The 18,021-nt window shown below is 44.5% G+C and overlaps 1 protein-coding gene across 1 annotated transcript in view; it reads right to left on the minus strand.

Annotated features, from left to right (window-relative positions):
- Window positions 1–6,488: 6,488 nt before the first annotated feature.
- CHGB (chromogranin B) overlaps window positions 6,489–18,021 on the minus strand; it is a 31,202-nt gene continuing 19,669 nt past the window's right edge. Inside the window, exons 2-5 of the mRNA XM_056856869.1 lie at window positions 16,941–16,987; window positions 15,976–16,069; window positions 10,361–12,087; window positions 6,489–6,670 (exon numbers count right to left, since the gene is read on the minus strand). Of these exons, the coding sequence (XP_056712847.1) occupies window positions 6,587–6,670; window positions 10,361–12,087; window positions 15,976–16,069; window positions 16,941–16,987 (1,952 nt within the window). The 3' untranslated portion in view covers window positions 6,489–6,586. The remainder of the gene's footprint in view (window positions 6,671–10,360; window positions 12,088–15,975; window positions 16,070–16,940; window positions 16,988–18,021) is intronic.

The following is an 18,021-nucleotide window of genomic DNA, read 5'->3' on the forward strand; positions in this document are numbered from 1 at the left end:
TTTCACGCTACCTCATAACATTTTTATCCTGCCCTTCTTCCAAGGGGCTCAGTGTGCGAGGAAAGCTGAGTGCATTTCATGACTTGTGTGGGGGATTTGAATGCTGCTCTCTCCAGTCTTAGACTGACACCCTAATAAATGAGAGGGAAGTGGACATGTTCCTGGAGGAGAGGGCTATTCATGGCTACTAGTCAAAATGGATATTAGTCATGATGCATATCTATTCTCTCCAGGATCAGAGGAGCATGCCTGTTATATTAGGTGCTGTGGAACACAGGCAGGATAATGCTGCTGCAGTCATCTTGTTTGTAAGCTTCCTAGAGGCACCTGGTTGGCCACTGTGTGAACAGTCTGCTGGACTTGATGGGCCTTGGTCTGATCCAGCATGGCCTTTCTTATGTTCTTATGAGTCAGTGTGGCAGAGACTTGTGGCCGGAAAAGCTTGTCTTGCATTTCTGCGACGTACTACCCATAAACTAAATTCCAGACAGCTTGACTATTTTCCAGTGAGCCCTAAATTTGTGCATACAGAATGAGGTTGTAGACTCCTGAGTGGCAAGCCGGCAGTAGCGCTTATGTGGCAGGTTGGACATGTAACTTCTGAATACTCGTGTTTAAAAAAAAAAAATTCTTGAGAGTCAAACATAAAACTAGCCTATCAGGAAAAAGTTCTACCTGAACTTGGTCAGTGTTCTTGCTACTTTTCTACTTGCAGGGATTTTTAATGGAAAACATGTCGAAGTGTGATTTCTCCTGGCCTCTTAGGTTCTGAAGTTGTTCAAGCCATTCACTTGTCACATTTCCATCTCAGTGTGCTATATATATAGGCTGGGCCTAGTTTCCATGGATTTTAATGGCACTTCTGAATAAGCATGCTTAGTAATGCCTCTATACCAAATTTTTCCTCTTTGTGTCTGCGCCAGTTGTGATGTATCTGTTGGGATTTTTCCCCCCGGAAGGGCTGCAATGTAGAGGATGGTGCCAAGTTGTTTTCTGTTGCCCAGAAGGTCAGACCAGAACCAACGGGTTGAAATGAAATCAAAAGGGTTTCCGGCTAAACGTTAGGAAGAACTTTCTGACCATTAGAGCAGTTCCTCAGTGGAACAGGCTTCCTTGGGAGGTGGTGGGCTCTCCTCCTTTGGAAGATTTTAAGCAGAGGCTAGATGGCCATCTGTCAGCAATGCTGATTCTGTGAACTTAGGCAGATCATGTGAGGGATGGCAGGAAGGGTTGCGTCAATGTTTGGTTCTCGTGGCCCTTTCTTACATGCCCAGGGTAATGCCGATTACCACTTTGGGTTCAAGAAGCAATTTTCTTCCAGGCCAGATTGGCCAGGGATCCTGGAGGGTTTCTGTTACCATCTTCTGGCCATGGAGTAGGGGTCACTGGGGTTTGGAGAGGAGGTATTTGTGAATTCCCTGCATTTAGGGGGTTGAGCTAGACAACCCTGTTGGCCCCTTCCAACTCTATGATTCTATGATTCCCAGTGTATGATTGTTGCTTATTTTTTATTATTGTGGCTGATTTTAATTATTGTTGCTTTTTGTTTTTTTATTACTTTATTTATACCCTACTTCCCCCCCCCCCCATGGGAACCCATACTGGCTTACAACATTCCCTCATTCTCCATTTTATCCTCACAACCATTCCTGTGAGGTAGGTTAGGCTGAGAGTGTGTGACTGGCCCAAGGTCACCCAACGAGTCTCCATGGCAGAGTGGGGGATCCAAACCTTCCAGATCCTAGTCTAACACTCTAACCACTACAGCATGCTGGCTCTCATTGCATGTCAGAATGTCTTTATTTTTCAGGGTTGGAATGAGGCCTCGGGGAAGGCTGGCTAGATAATTCCAGCCTGCTGGAGGTTGTCAGTTGGGAAGAAAGAATAAATGCCCCCCAACCAATTCTGTTTACATTTGCAGGGAACTTTCACACGTTTGCCAGCAAAGCCTGTGGCTCAGCGGTCACATATGCTGTTGCCAGCTTTAAAATTAATGCAGCGACAAGACATGGGTTATTTTACCCTCCAATGGTGCATAGCCATCAGTGTAAAACAGCTCCCAAAGTGTGATTATTCTCCACAGTAACGTAACAACTCAATGCGATAACTCACTGTTGGATGTACTTTCATCGTGGGCAGTGTTCTGGTTGTATACTCAAAACTCCGGAAATATACACAGTATGCAGAAGCTCATAGAACCCTAGAAGCTAAAATGACTCAACTGAGGCTATCGTATTTTGGTCACATTATGAGAAGACAAGAGTCACTGGAAAAGACAGCCAGGCTAGGGGAAGTGGAGGGCAGCAGGAAAAGAGGAAGACCACACGAGAGATCGATTGGCTCAATCAATGAAGCCACAGCCCTCAACTTGCAAGATCTGAGCAAGGCTGTCAAAGATAGGACATTTTGGAGGACATTGATTCATAGGGTTGCCATGAGTTGGAGGTGACTTGACGGCACTTAACACACACACATGCAGAAAGGTGCTTCATTGATTCAGCCCAGCACAGAAAACAAGTCACATTTGCTTAACTCACTTTTGTGAATGCATCTCTTGAATACTTTATTCAAATTTTACCTGGTTGTTGTTGACACAGACTTTGGGCTTAGTGGTTGCCCTTGCAATTAAACCACAGCTGAGGGCTCCAACAGACCAGATGAAGAACATAGTCAACATAAGTACAAGTTTGTGTGGCCTCAATTTGCTTCGGGGTTGTGCAAGGTTTAACCCTTCAGCCTCCACTGGCTTTCTCTGTCCCCTAAATGCCAATATCAGAGCAGAGACTAATTTTGAACAGACATGTCCTTTAAAAATATGTATTCTTTCCTTTAATAAGCTGATATCATAGTGGGGGGACCTGTTTCCAACAGTAAAATCAAGTGGTAGTTGAAGGGTTAGTTGCAGAGTAGCCATCTTGGTCTGCAGTAGAACAGTTTTATTTGAGTTCAGTTGCTCCTTAAGGAGACAGCATGGTTTAGTGGTTAAAAGCGATGGACTCTAATCTGGAGAACTGGGTTCGATTCCCCACTCCTCCACATGAAGCCTGCCGGGTGACCTTGGGTCAGTCACCATTCTCTCAGAACTCTCTCAGCCCATATGGAGACAGGCAATGGCAAACCACCTCTGAACGTCTCTTGACTTGAAAACCCTACAGGGTCGCCATAAGTCAGCTGTGACTTGATGGCACACACATACAGCTTCTTAAGAGGCCAACAAGAGTTTCAGGGTGTAAGCTTTCGAGAGTCAAAGCTCCCTTTGTCAAACACAGTAGAGTAGAAATGGTGATCTGAGTGTTTTTATCCTTGTGGGAGGGGTATTGTAAAGAATGCTTGCAAAGGTACATACAATATATATTTTAACCAGCTCGATTAGAGCAATGGGGAAATGCTTGGGGGCAGAAAATTAGCATCTGTGATGAGATAAAAATCCTATGTCCCTATTCAGCCCTGTGGGGTCCATTGCTCTGAACTTGTGAATTAACTCAGATGCAGTAATCTTGCCTTGTAATTTATGTTTGAAATTTCTTTGAGGACTGGTTTGAGTTGAAGGGTTAAACACTCTTTTTCCTGAATAGCCCTCCGGCAGACTGAAACTGTAGAAGTCTACAATTTGCATTCTATAGCTGGAATGAGCTATTTTGTTTCATCTGTTGGAGCTCTGAGAATTTGTAAGTACCTTGACAATATAACTGCTGTGAGCCTGCAGCTAAATATTCAACATTTTGTCACAACAGAGCAGTTTATATGCACGGCAAGAATTCACTAATTATGAACTAACATGGGATAATCACAGAGCTCATAGGGGAAGCTAGAGAGTGTTGGGTGTGGAGGTAGGAAAGGTGCGTGCATTCCAATTCCCAGGTAACCTTAGGGAGTTACCGCATTATGTATTCCCAGCGATGTATTAAGACTTTGAAACTGTTATAAAAAACATCGCTTTTGGGATGCCACGGCTAAAAAATGGTTGGAAGACGTCTTCACAGCTAAAGGGGACAAACAAAGTGCAAACAGTATTTTTTATAACAGTTTCAAACTCTTAATACATTGCTGGGAATACATAATGCGGTAACCCCCTTAGATAGAATCATAGAGTTGGAAGGGACCACCAGGGTCATCTAGTCCAACTTCCTGCACAATGCAGGAAATTCACAACTACCTCCCCCCCACACCCCCAGTGACCCCCTACTCCATGCCCAGAAGATGGCCAAGAGGCCCTCCCTCTCATCATCTGCCTAAGGTCATAGAATCAGCATTGCTGACAGATGGCCATCTAGCCTCTTCTGAAAAATCCAGGGAAGGAGAGCTTACCACCTCCCGAGGAAGCCTGTTCCACTGAGGAACCACTCTAACTGTTAGAAAATTCTTCCTAATGTCTAGATGGAAACTCTTTTGACTTAATTTCAACCCGTTGGTTCTGGTCTGACCCTCTGGGTCAACAGAAAACAACTCGGCACCATCTTCTATGTGACAGCCCTTCAAGTACTTGAAGATGGTTATCATATCCCCTCTCAGTCTTCTCCTCTCCAGGCTAAACATACCCAGCTCCTTCAACCTTTCCTCATAGGACTTGGTCTCCAGACCCCTCACCATCTTTGTTGCCCTTCTCTGGACACGTTCCAGCTTGTCTACATCTTTCTTAAATTGCGGTGCCCAAAACTGAACACAGTACTCTAGGTGAGGTCTAACCAGATTATTTGCTACTCCTAGTTTATTTCACAAGGCTGTTGTGGGGGTAAATATTCCACAAGCCTGTTTGCTTAAAGGTGTGTGTGTGTATAAAGTGCCATCAAGTCACGGCTGACTTATGGCGACCCCGTAGGTTTTTCAAGGCAAGAGGCTTCCAGAGGTGGTTAGCCATTGTGACTTGACGGCACTTTACACAAGAGGGAAATACAGTTTGCACGACTAGGTATGATACTTCCCCACCCCAAAACTCTTTCCCCTTCCCAAACTAAAGGTCCAGAGTTTGAAGATGAGTGAGGGTGTATTCAGTCATGCCATTACTCACTGTTCAGTGTCAGTGCAGCTGTCCTGCACTGCTAGAGTCCTGAGTTTTGAGAGTACTGTCCCTTGGGGAAATCTTCCACAAAACCCACCTTCCAAAGCGAGCCATTTTCTCCAGGGGAACTGATCTCTGTGGTCTGGAGATCAGTCGTATTCTCAGGAGACCTCCAGCCACTACCTGGAGACTGGTAACCCTAAGGCCTAGCCATTTTTGATCTGAGATGTCAGGGGGGGAGGTAGGGTTGCCAGGTCCCTCTTTGCCACTGACGGGAGGTTTTTGGGGCAGAGCCTGAGGAGGGCAGGGTATGGGGTGGGGCTTCAATGCCATAAAGTCCAATGGCCAAAGTGGCCATTTTCTCCAGGGGAACTGATTTATATCGGCTGGAGATCAGTTGTAATAGCAGGAGATCTCCAGCTAGTACCTGGAGGTTGGCAACCCTAATATAAATGGAATAGAGAGGGAAGCAATAGGATTGCCAACCTCCGGGTACTAGCTAGACTAGCTGAGATCCTTCTCAGGCTAACATTCTGTCTGGGTAAGGCTCCCCAACATAACTCTTTAATGGTATTTAAATTTAAATTTTTTTACTGTGTACTTGTATCCAAATCTATATTAATTTGCTACAATTCATGTAACTTTCATATATTTTGCATATATTCTGGTGTTTTTTACATTTTACATTATTTCACTTTTTCATTTTTATTACTAAAGTTTTTACAATAAAAACAAATGTTTTAATTCAAAGTTTGTATCATTGCTTGGGGTGGCTAGTTAAATAAGATAATGTATTTTCTAGTAAAATACAAAATCTAAAAATGTAGCCACATCACAGCAAATAACCATTTCATCCTTCACTTCAGAGTCCAAGCACACTGGCCCTGCCACGCCATCTATGTGTATTCATCCAAATGTAGGCACAGCAGCCGATGCATGTACAAACTTCATGCATAGATGCCATCCTGGTGAAAAGGGTCTATTGGGTAAAGTGGCTCGAGGCGTTCATCGACTGACTGATGGCTCCACGCTGGTATGGTGGTTACACAAGGACCTGGGAAACCCAGGTTCGAATGTCCCCTCTGCCATGGAAGTTATTGTGAGGTTAAATTGGAAAAGGGGGGAGAATGATGTTGTAAGCTGTTTTACATCCCCATTGGGGAAGAAAAAGCAAAGTATAAGTAAATAAATAAATAGTATAACTTTGCTTCTTGTGGCCAGCATGACATTCCACAAAGAAGACAGACATGTGATATTTTGGACAATGATTTTTATTATTTCAAACAAAGAGACAAATAGTACATTTCTGAATAACACAAACACCGTTATTGCCACACGCATGTTAAAACATCTGCCTTGGACATATGCTTATCTGCTAGGATTCGTGCTAATCTGGTCTTCCTAGCGCATCTGCTTCCGAAACATGCGTGCAGCTCTGTAAATTGTTATATATTTAGTGCACAGTGAACAACGTTTCTGTCAGGAAGGGAAAGTGAACATTAGTGATGGCAGTGATTTTTACCAATAAATAGAGGTTACTGTCAATAACGCTACACTTTACCATACCCACATCATGCCAGGCAAAATTCATCCCTGCCGGTTATTGTTGAACTTCTCCGCCATTTTCTGTAGCTCCAGGTCCATAGCGGCCAGATTTTCCAGTTCTTTCTCCTGTATAGCATGCAAAAGGAGATTGTTGTAGTTCATGGAATCACAGACTTCAGTTCTTTGGGAGCAGTTACAAAGTGCTGCTGTTGATCTTTAAAGCTCTGCATGAGTTAGGTAAAGGATGGTGGAAGAACTGCCTTCTCTCATACGTTCCCTTGAATGTATGAAGATCTGCAGAGAAGACCCTACTTGGGGGTTCCATGATTCACAGAGGAAAGAATACGATCAGCTTCATCTTGAGCCTACTTCCCTCTCTATTCCTTTATATTAGGGTTGCCAACCACCAGGTACTAGCTGGAGATCTCCTGCTATTACGACTGATCTCCAGCCGATAAGAGATCAGTTCCCCTGGAGAAAATGGCTGCTTTGGCAATTGGGACTCTATGGCATTGAAGCCCCTCCCCTTCTCAAACCCCACCCTCCTCAGGCTCCGCCCCAAAAACCTCCCACCAGTAGCAAAGAGGGACCTGGCAACCCTAATTTATATACATCCGTTATGAATGGCAGTGCCCTTACTCTATAAAATGGATAGGATGCACCCCCAATGATGGATGGTTTCAACCACTGCACTGTGCCACTTTTTAAATTTTTTATTTCTATGGGAAGCAGTGCTGGACCTGCCCAGCAGGCAGATGGGGCAGAGATTGATGATGTTCCCATACTTTTTATCCCCATCCCAAACTCCAAAGCTGTCTCTCATGGATGGTAGCCAAATCAACAGGCCCCTGCCCAGCCAGAAGTACTGAGAAATTAAGGGGCGTTTGGGATAGCCTGACTAAAGGTAAAGGTAAAAGGTAAAGGTCCCCTGTGCAAGCACCAGGTCATTCCTGACCAATGGGGTGACGTCACATCCTGACGTTTTCTAGGCAGACTTTGTTTGCTGGGTGGTTTGCCAGTGCCTTCCCCAGTCATCTTCCCTTTACCCCCAGCAAGCTGGGTACTCATTTTACCAACCTCGGAAGGATGGAAGGCTGAGTCAACCTGGAGCCGGCTACCTGAAACCGACTTCCGTTGGGATCGAACTCAGGTCGTGAGCAGAGTTTGGACTGCAGTACTGCAACTGACCACTCTGCGCCACGGGGCTCCTGACTAGTAGAGATAAATTGTAAACACTGGCATTTTGATATTCCTTCAGTCCTCATATTTCAGCAAACACAGAAGCATCATGACGGAGGTGTAGCCAAGGTGTGTCCTTAAATCCCACTGAAATCTCATGAAGGCACATCAGACATTTGCATTCATACATAATAACTAGGGTTGCCAGGTCCCCCTTCACCACCGGGGGGAGGCTTTTGGGGCAGAGCCTGAGGAGGGTGGTGTTTGGGAGGGGAGGGACTTCAATGCCATAGAGTCCAATTGCCAAAGCGTCCATTTTCTCCAGGTGAACTGATCTCTGTCGGCAGGAGATCAGTTGTAATAGCAGGAGATCTCCAGCTAGTACCTGGTGGTTGGCAACCCTAGTAATACCGGTGCTTATTTTGTATAAAGAATCAGTGCAGGTACTTGTATATAAGGCTGCACTGATTTCTACCAATTCCCTCAGGACTTGGAAGGGCCCCCAAAAAGGTGCTGGTACATACTGGTGAATACTGACACAAAAAAGCCCCACATAATACTAAAAAACACACTGTGATGCAGGAAGATGCTTCCATGTGTGACCATGGTGGCTGCAGTATGCAACCAACAGCCAGCCTCCCTCAGAGGCTGGACCAGATGTTCAAGGATTGTAAATTTACTAGCCAGTAACCATAGAATCATAGAGTTGGAAGGGACCACCAGGGTCATCTAGTCCAACCCCCTGCACAATGCAGGAAACTCACAACTACCTCCCATATTTCATATTCTTTCACTTTAGTTAGCTGCATCTAGATTTGCCTAGTAGTTACCTATGAGTTGTGCGTTGTAGCTATCAAAGTTGTTTAACTAAGAGCCTTGCACATTTCCTTACCCACTGCCTTGGACACTCAGCAGCACGACGATAACGTTCCCCTTTGGCATCATCGTTCCCCTTGGTGTAACCAAGTGAGGGGCTAGATTTTCAGAGCTGAGGGGTGGTGGAATGCTACCATGGACAACCTTTCTGCCCCCAGCTTCCTAAGAGGGCTGCAAGCCAGAGAGGGGGGAAGTCTGGGGGAGAAAGCACCCTTTCCTTTATGGGGCAGCAACGCCATTCCACTACAAGCCCATTTAAGCCTCAAATGAGAAAACATCCAAAACATTTTTACATCAGACTTTATGTTGCAATATTCAATACTTAAGAACCCAGCTTTGCTGAATGTCTCTGTGGGTAAAAGTGAAGCAACATCAGCAGTCTGTGCAATTCACATTAAATACAAGTGTAAAGGACCTCTGGGGCAGCTAAGGACTAAATGAAACCCAATTGAAGCCAGATCATTCACTGTAACACCCTGGCTGACATCCAACCATCTGTGCACCGAAGCCACATGGAATGTCCCCATATTCCTCTCCATTCCCACAGCCCATTCCATTCCTGGAAAGACTATTCCTGGGGTTGTGAAGTCTGCAAAGAGAGATATCCACATGGGTTAGGGGGCTGGAATGAGGAGGGACAAGGGGATGAAATAACCCCATTTCCTTAGGACAACTGTGCTTGTGGAAGAGCAAGGAGAACAATTTAACCCCCATGTCCCTTCCCACTGAGTGTAAAGTGCCGTCAAATCGCAGCTGACTTATGGCGACCCCAGCAAGGGGCTGTCAAGGCAAGCAAGTAGGCAGAAGTGGTTTGCCATTGCCTTCCTCTGCAGAGCCTCCCTTGGTGGTCTCTCCTCCAAGTTCCAACCCTACTTAGCTTCTGAGATTTGATGGGATCGGGCTATACAATGCTGCTTTCCCTCCCTCCTTCCCACTACAGCCCCCCAAAAAAAACCCATTAGAAGGGACTCTAAGAACAAAAAGGAGTGCAAAGAAAATGCCATGTTCCAGTCACAGAAGAAGTGTATGCGAAATGCGTAGGGGCAATTTAATTATTAAATACTTTCCCCTTGCACCAATTGCTGTTTTTTTTTTCCTTCATTTGGTTTGGTGCGGCACTCTTATTTTTGATTGATTACTAATAATCCAGTAACAGATGGTCAGATACAAGCCACTGATTGTAATTTATCTATGCTCTCCGGTTGTGAACAGAAGAAGAGTTGGTTTTTATATGCTGACTTTCTCTACCACTTAAGGCAGCATCAAACCAGCTTACAATCACCTTCCCTTCCGCTCCCCACAACAGACAACCTGTGAGGCAGGTGGGGCTGAGAGAGTGCAACTAGCCCATGGTCACCCAGCTGGCTTCATGTTTAGGAGCTGGGAAACAAATCTAGTTCACCAGATTAGCCTCCGCCGCTCATGTGGAGGTGGGAAATCAAACCCAGTTCTCCAGATCAGAGTCCAGATCAGAGTTAAGAAACCACCGTTCTTAACCTCTAAACCCGATATAGGGCTTTACCTATATTGGGTTGGATCCTGCAAATCCATTCTGTTAATGGCAAGAGACTCTTTCCATCAGGGGAAGGCATCTTGAATATGGGGAGAGTGCTGTCATTTACCAGAGCAGCAGAATCCAACCCACTGTACAGCGTCTGTGGAATTTCTCTGCCACATGCCACTAAGCATATCTGTATTAAGTGTTGGTTTTAAACCAAGACTATTTCCATTAAACTTTCATATCAGATCATAAATAAATACCTCCTCTTGTGTCAGAGGCCTCTGACCGAGTTTGCCCTCACCACTCCTTATCACGTGTCCCCTCTTCACATCTTCGTTGGAGCTGTATAATTCTGGAAACTCAGCTGATTTCTTCCTGTAGTTCAGAAGATGGGCGAGTTCATCCATCCTGTTGTACTGTCTCTTAACGTCGAATTTGTGGGTTTTTTCACGGCGGCTGTTCTCACTGTGCTTGTGATTCAGGCTGTCCATAAGTTGCTTCTGCTCCCATGGCTCATAGTCATTATAGTCAGGAAAGAAATCTCTTTCATCCAGGCGGGACCTGGGTTCTTCTTCGCTCTCCAAAAACGGGTCGGCCGTATCGTCCTTCTTTTCAGCATGTCTGTTCTTCCATCTGAGCTGCTGGTAGTAAGGCATGTATGACGCTGCAGCTCTTTTCACGTTCTGTATGAGATAGTGGCTTCTTGGATAGCCCTCCTCAACTAGGAATGTCCTTTTATTAATGCCATGTTTTTTCCCCTCACTGTAATGTCTCTTTTCAAGCTCTTCCTCCAGGACAGTAGGATAGTGCCGTTTTTCTTCCCTGGTCTCCTCTTCTGGGCTGTAGAACCTCTGCTCTCCCTCCTCCATGACCATGTTTGGTGACTTTGGGATCTCCTCCATCTTGGCCATTCTTCGCTGTTTCTCATCCCAGCCCCCCAAACTATGTTGCTTGCCCATATCTTCAACACTTGCTTCGCCATGAGGCTTCCTTTCCTCATAATGGCGTCTTACTTCCTTTTGTGGCTCATCATGGAGTCTTTTTCTCTCATAGTGGTGCTGATTCTCTTCACTTTCCCTGCCATGGTGTCTTGTATCTTCCTCTTCTTTGCTGTGATACTTTCTGTTGTAGTACTCTTTACTCCTGCCCTTTCCCTCCATTTCTTCAGAGTCATGCATCTCCTCGGAGTTTCTCTTTTCCTCATAATGATGTCCTGTCTCATAATAGTGTTTGGGCCAGTGGCCCCTTTTATTCCAGAAGTCATCTTCTTCCTCGCTTGACTCTTCAAGGGAATCCCTCTTTTCACCATTACGATGTCTTCTATATTCAGAAGAATTGCCCAGCCTGGGTTTCCTGTGGTTCTGTCTTGGTTTGTGGTCTCGTTTTTCGGCCTCAGCTTCTTTCTCGTAAGAATCTTCATATTCTCGATGAAAACTGTGGTGATACTTTTCATTGCTCTCCTCCTCCTCTTCTTCCTCCTCCTCCTCCTCTTCCTTGCTTTCCTGGTTTCCTTTTTCTTGGCTTTGTACACTTTCCTCAGAGTGCTTTAGGCCCACAGAATGTTTGTGGTCACCCTCAGCCACCCTTCCGACTGTAGAAAGTGACTTTTTGTCCAGAGGTTCATGCTCCTCCTCCTCATTATGTTTCTCTTCTCTGCTTCCTTCTTCACTGTGGTAATTTCTTGGATAGCTTCCATCTTCTTCGTTTCTTTTCTCACCCTCATTCTTTTTTTCCTCTTTGTGGTCTTCATCATAAGAATCAGGGCTCCCTTGGGGGGCAATTTGTTGGTCATCTTTTCCCTCATGTTTTCCTTCCTCTGGATGCCATTTTTCACCTCCTTTGACCTGTCTTTTGAATTCTTCTTCATTCAGTCTTTCCTTCACAGTCCCTTCTGGTGGTCTCTCCAGTTCTTTGGATTCTGATGAAAGCCTTGTGTTCAGTTCTATGTCGTGGCCTATTCTCTTCTCTTCTGCCTTTTGCTGGCCGCCTAAACAAAATGAGCAAAACAAGTTGTGGGTTTGTTGTGAGGTTGAGTGTACAATTCTGTCTGCACACCATGGCACCATGCTGACTGCCAACACCTTTCTGGTGCCCGCCAAGTGCTTTTAGAAAGTGGACAGGGCTAGGTGGGGGTGGGGGATGCAGATTAAAAGGCACCCTATTAAACAGAGCTTCTGACTTAAATATTGAAGAGGTACTATTAGAGTTGTATATGACCTCCCTCCTTGACATTTTGTAGTTGGTTCTGCCTCCTGCAGCAGCCATGTTGTGATTGGCTTTACCTCCTGTGGCAGCCATTTTGTGATTGGCTCCACCTCCCGTGGCAGCCATTTTGTGATTGTGCCCTGTGTCAGAGTTCCAGAGGTGCCTGTAGGCTTGAAAAGGTCGGGGAACCCTGGCTTAGAAAATGATGTTGACAAAAGATGTAATAGAAACCACAACCAATACATTTTTATATGAAGAGCACAGTAGGCACATCAGCCCCTAGCCCTTTCCAGATGTTATGCTCGCACATATTGGAAGCCTACCGATCAGGAGCATGCACTATCTGTGATCCTCCCGGTATGTGAGCTCGCCATGTTGTGTGAACAGAGACAATGTGCATAGTTACCATACAGAAACAGCCTCGGTATGCATGAATGTAAAACAGTGAAAACACCAGTAGTTGGTCTGTGCATACTGAAGCTGTACACACATAATAAATACATGCAAAACCTTGGTCACAAAACATGATGATCACGTGTAGTGGGAGGATCTACATGTGGTTGGTAGGCTCCCTTGGTCACACAACTTGATGGCCACACATTTTGGGAGGATCTACATGTGGTTGGTAGGCTCCCTTGGTCACACAACTTGATGGCCACACATTTTGGGAGGATCTACATGTGGCTGGTAGGCTCCCATTATGCACAACTGTAACGTCTGGAGAGGGCAACAGGGGGAGACATTCCTTCCGATCTGTGTGCCCCAGGTCATAAATATCTTTAAAGGTTAAAATGAGAACCTTGAATTGAACTGGGAGCAAATAGGAAGCCAGTGATGCATCATTTTAGAAGTGGCAGGACAAGGTAAATCAATGACTCTTTCCAGTTAACTTTCAGGCAGCTGCACTTTGTACTAGCTGAAGCTTCTAGATTGTCTTCAAGGACTTCTTCTAGATTGCATTACAGTAGCCCAGCCTACTGCTGCTCTTTGAGCGCCTTCCAAGAGGCTCCAGAAAGCTGAAATGGATATTTTGCAGAGTTGGGCAGAGTTAGGACAACTGAATTCGTGTGTGTGTGTGGGGGGGGGAGTCCATTCTGTTTTCCACCACTTTGCTACCCTGACTGTTGTGAGATAAATCGGTTGGGGTACCGGATTCGGAGACCTTGAGTACAAATTATAGTGTTGAACATATAAACCTTCCTTGTGCCAAGTCAGACTATTGATGCATCTCGCTCAGTATTGTTCATTCTGATAGGCAATGACTCTCCAGAATTTCAAGGGTCCACTTTTAGCTGGAGATGGCATGGGATCGAACCTGGGACATTCTGCATATATTCTTCCATTTAACCATAACTTCTCCTCAAATCATTCCCATATTGCAGTTGGGGTGTTTGTGCTGAAACAGAAGGCTTGCCCTAAAGTCATATACTAGAGTTGTGGTACAGGCAAAATTCACACTGCTGACCTCCCAGATTTTCTTACGCTTTCACACATGCTGAATAATGCACTTTCATTCCACGTTCAATGTACTTTAACGATAGTTTGCAAGTGGATTTTGCCATTTCACACAGTGAATCCAGCTGCAAAGTACATTGAAAGTGCATTGAAAGTGCATTATTCAGTATGTGTGAAAGCACCCTTAGCCTCTACACCACACCAGTTCACCTAAGCATGTGTCTCCTAGAAATGATGTATGCTTTTGAGCTCATTCAAATGTAATTTGCCACTGAGCACTAACCCTCCCAGAATATTCTGTTTGTATTTGCAATCCCCGCACTCATCCATATTTGACTGAGGGGGTGGTTCAGCTACCGAGAATGTCCTCCACACAGTGACCCTTGGCTGATATGGAGAAGGTAGCAGCATCCCAGCGGTAATCTTTGCAGTCATTGTGTAAAGAAAAATTGGAGCTTTCCCAAAGAGAATATCACTTCCTCTGTTAATGTGGCACAAAGCACAGAAGCCTGAATTAAAGGCCAATTGGTCATCCCCAAAGGGGATTATTGTTCTCTATGGAGAAACAATAGCAATTAACAAGAACAAACTTTTCTCATATCTCTACATTTTATGGTGTTGTCAGCCAGGCAGTAGAGAAATGCAAAGTGGGCAGGTATTTGAAGCCGAACATAGCCAAGATTGGCCCGCATTTTTTTAAAATGAAGACAACAATCCTCTCCTATAACAATATTTAGTTTTTGGTGTACTAGTTAATCACCCCATATGCTCAGTTTTATTATCCTGTTTATGAAAGTCACACCCCTGATTAGCATGATTCTCTCTAATGTATTTTAAGTGTATGAAAGAGGATTTTAGGGTCTTTGTGTAGTGCCTATCCCACAAAGATTCCATATCACAGCATGGAGATATTTATGTATGTATATGAAGCTGTCTTATTCTGAGTCAGACCACTGATAAGCAATGTCTGCTCTGATTGGTGGCAACTGACAAGTGTTTAAGGGGGAAAGGAGCTGTTCCCAATATCTGCTACCCAGGATCCTTAATGTCAGTGGTTCCCAAACTTTTTCGTGTGGTGACCCACCAGTTCAAATTTACGTAGTTTGGCGACCCATTTTAAAAACAAAACAAAACAGAGCGTGCACAAACCCATAAAACAGCAAAAGACTGGGGCCCGCTTTCTCAGGCTTCATGGCCCACTTTTGGATCAGGACCCACCAGTAAGGAAACACTTCTTTAAGTCAAGATGTCAGAACATTGTGCATACTGAGCATGTCCTCCACACTGAGGGCCTGACTACATAGTACACTGTTTCTGGGTCCATCCCATGTCCACCTTGTGTCCTGTCAAACCACATGTGTGCTGGCAATTGCATGTTTAGAGCCCCCAGTTATTTTTGAATCTTAATTCTATGGCACTTAGGGGTCTGATTTGGGATGGGACTGCAGTGTGGAGGGAGAGGGGGCTTACTGCTTCCCTTCTGCTGTTTTTCCAACCTGAAATAACCCGAGAGAGATGTTATCTGCTCCACTGGGGAAACTTATGATGAGCTACACATATGCTTCCCTAACAGGACAAAAAGTATCTCTGTGGAGCCATTTCAGCTTGGGAGAGAGAAGGCCCCCTCGCCGTGAGCCACGGTCCAAATCCCAATTAGGTCCCCATATACCTGAGAAAACAAAGAACTCCAGCACATGTCTGTTTTGAAAGGATCAGGTGCATACCCTGACGCAGTATAATGTGTAGCTGGGTTCTTAGCCACAGCCCCTTCCTCCCCCAGAAATGACCTTGATTGACACTAAAATGACGTGATCCTAATTCAAAACTCACATAAGGAAGGAGGAGGTAAAACTTCAAATTAATCTTTGTAATTGGGCACCTCTTTCTTGCTTGCACATGACGATACATTTTTTCAGATGTCACAATCACAGGATTTCTTCGAGGTTGCTGTAGTCACACACACAACCACACATCATGACCTGGGTCACATGCTGCATTTTTCTTGCAAATGTATAGCTAGGGACAGGTATGACTCCTCATGTGAAAAAGCTTTTGGTGTCTGAAGCAATGAATTAAGTGATACTTTGTCATTCTGTGAATGGGCTCTTGGGTGGTTATGATATCATTTGTGGAACAGTCACACTTACCAAACAGTTTTACTAGGTAAGGGCAGAAATGGATGAATCTATCGGATTCTTTTTAGATTGGCACTTACTTTTCTTCAGAAATTCCTTGCACAGGGGGTTGATTGGCGGAGCATTGGGTTTTGACAGACCGTTCAAAAGGACCTCTACGATGCATCGTGTCACCTGGAGGAAAAAGGAGTTAAGTGGGAAATGGGTGTTTTACGAATTCTGAGCATGGCCTATCATGAAAGTCAACATCAGATTGAAGTTTTTTTTTAAAAAAAACAACAACTAAGAATCTTTTGTCTTCTAATTGAGAGAAAAATTAAGCTAATGTAACCCAAAGTGTATAATCCCACAACCATACACATATATGAGCAACTGAACAACCTTCTTAAGATAACTAAACCAAAGTTTTTTTTAAAAAAATCAGGATGAGAAAATGCATAGAAGTTGCTGCAAGCCAAACATGTTGTTAGGACAAAGGGGGGATGGGAATTAGTGACATATTACGTTGGGTTTTCTCTGTTTGGCTTTTAATGCTCAAAGTAGATGTACATTTTATAATTTGGGGGAGGATCTGAGAACAGAGGATCCTACTGGTGAGGCTTTCCGGTGCGCTTCAACATATGGGCCCAGATCTCAGGTCCCTCCCAAGGTCAAGATACTTCACCCTTCCCACATTCTCAAACTAATTACTTAACAATATTTCTTATTTAACAAACAATGAGAATGTCCTGCTCTTGGTGTCATTTGCTAATCTAAACAGATTACACTGTACAATAAAAACATATGGGCTGAATATGCTTGAGAGCACAAGGTTCCACTGATCATACAGAGCAAACCTGCCCACAAGAGATCTCCATTCAATTAAAGGCAGCTCTGAAGGCCCATTCCTTTGCATGCGAAGAGCTGCCTCCATTGAAATAAATGGGGATTCCAGGATGTGGAGGATTTCCACATATACAAGTTCAGGAAGAGGGTAGTAATTGAAGACAGGCAATTTAATTTATCTTGGCTCAGTCCCCATGTTAGCAATACCTTCTCTACTCACCATTTCTTCAACATGATCATCTTTTTCCACCGGTGCTGATCTAACACCTTTGAAGAAAAAATTTAAGAGGTCACAGATAGGAAAACAAGATGGAAAAGTGTAATCTTACAAGTGGAAATTGACATACTAGTCTAAGAATGGCAGAAGAACACACCTCTCCACCGATATTCTGAGGCATTTGTTTCCAAGAAAGAGATTGGTTATTCAAGCCACTTTTACTGCAGTTAAAAAGCCACTTTTCACCTTTACACTGAGGTTCCCAAACCTTTTTAATAATGACACCTAGCAATGGACTGCTGGTCGCCCACCCCCACCCCCCGCCACTTGCAGGTTCCAATCCTTGCTCCAAAATCCAGATAGCTCCATGTGCCGCTTGCCTGCCAGCACTGAAAACATGTGTTTTGCAGCATGTAGGCAGAAAGCGCCACATGCAGATCCAGTTTGCAATCTCTCTCCCCCCACCCTTGAACTTTGGGTTCTGGTATCGTCTGCTTCCCCTTTTATACTTGCTACAGTTTCGATAAGTAAAAGAAAGCGAGTTAAAATAAGGAGAGAGCATTGGACTAGAAAGCATAGGTGAGATAGCAGGCGCCAAGCAAGCACTTCTTGGATTGTTTTATTCAGCTTTTATGTGATGCACACAAATCAATGAGGTGAATGGCCTGATTTACTCAAGCAGGTGCCAAACCTGCCAGCATTCGGAACTACCTTTTGAACAGACACTACAACACTGCCCCCCCCCCCACCAAATCATCAATCTTGGGCTGGTTTAATTTTATTTATTTGTTTATTAGATTTATATCCCGCTCTTTCCTGGCTACAGTCAGGCTCAGGGCGGCTACCGAGAGAAGGAAACAATCAATATAAAATACATATTGTAAAATTTAAAACCTTATACATTCTAAAATTTAGAAAGGCGCACTAGCAATAATCATCCAGGAAGTAGGGTTGCCAGGTCCCTCATTGCCACCGGCAGGAGGTTTTTGGGATGGAACCTGAGTAGGGCAGGGTCTGGGGTGGGGAGGGACTTCAATGCCATAGAGTCCAATTGCCAAAGCAGCCATTTTTTCCAGGTGAACTG

Source organism: Euleptes europaea, chromosome 10, assembly GCF_029931775.1.
Source record: "Euleptes europaea isolate rEulEur1 chromosome 10, rEulEur1.hap1, whole genome shotgun sequence".
NCBI lineage: Eukaryota > Metazoa > Chordata > Lepidosauria > Squamata > Sphaerodactylidae > Euleptes > Euleptes europaea.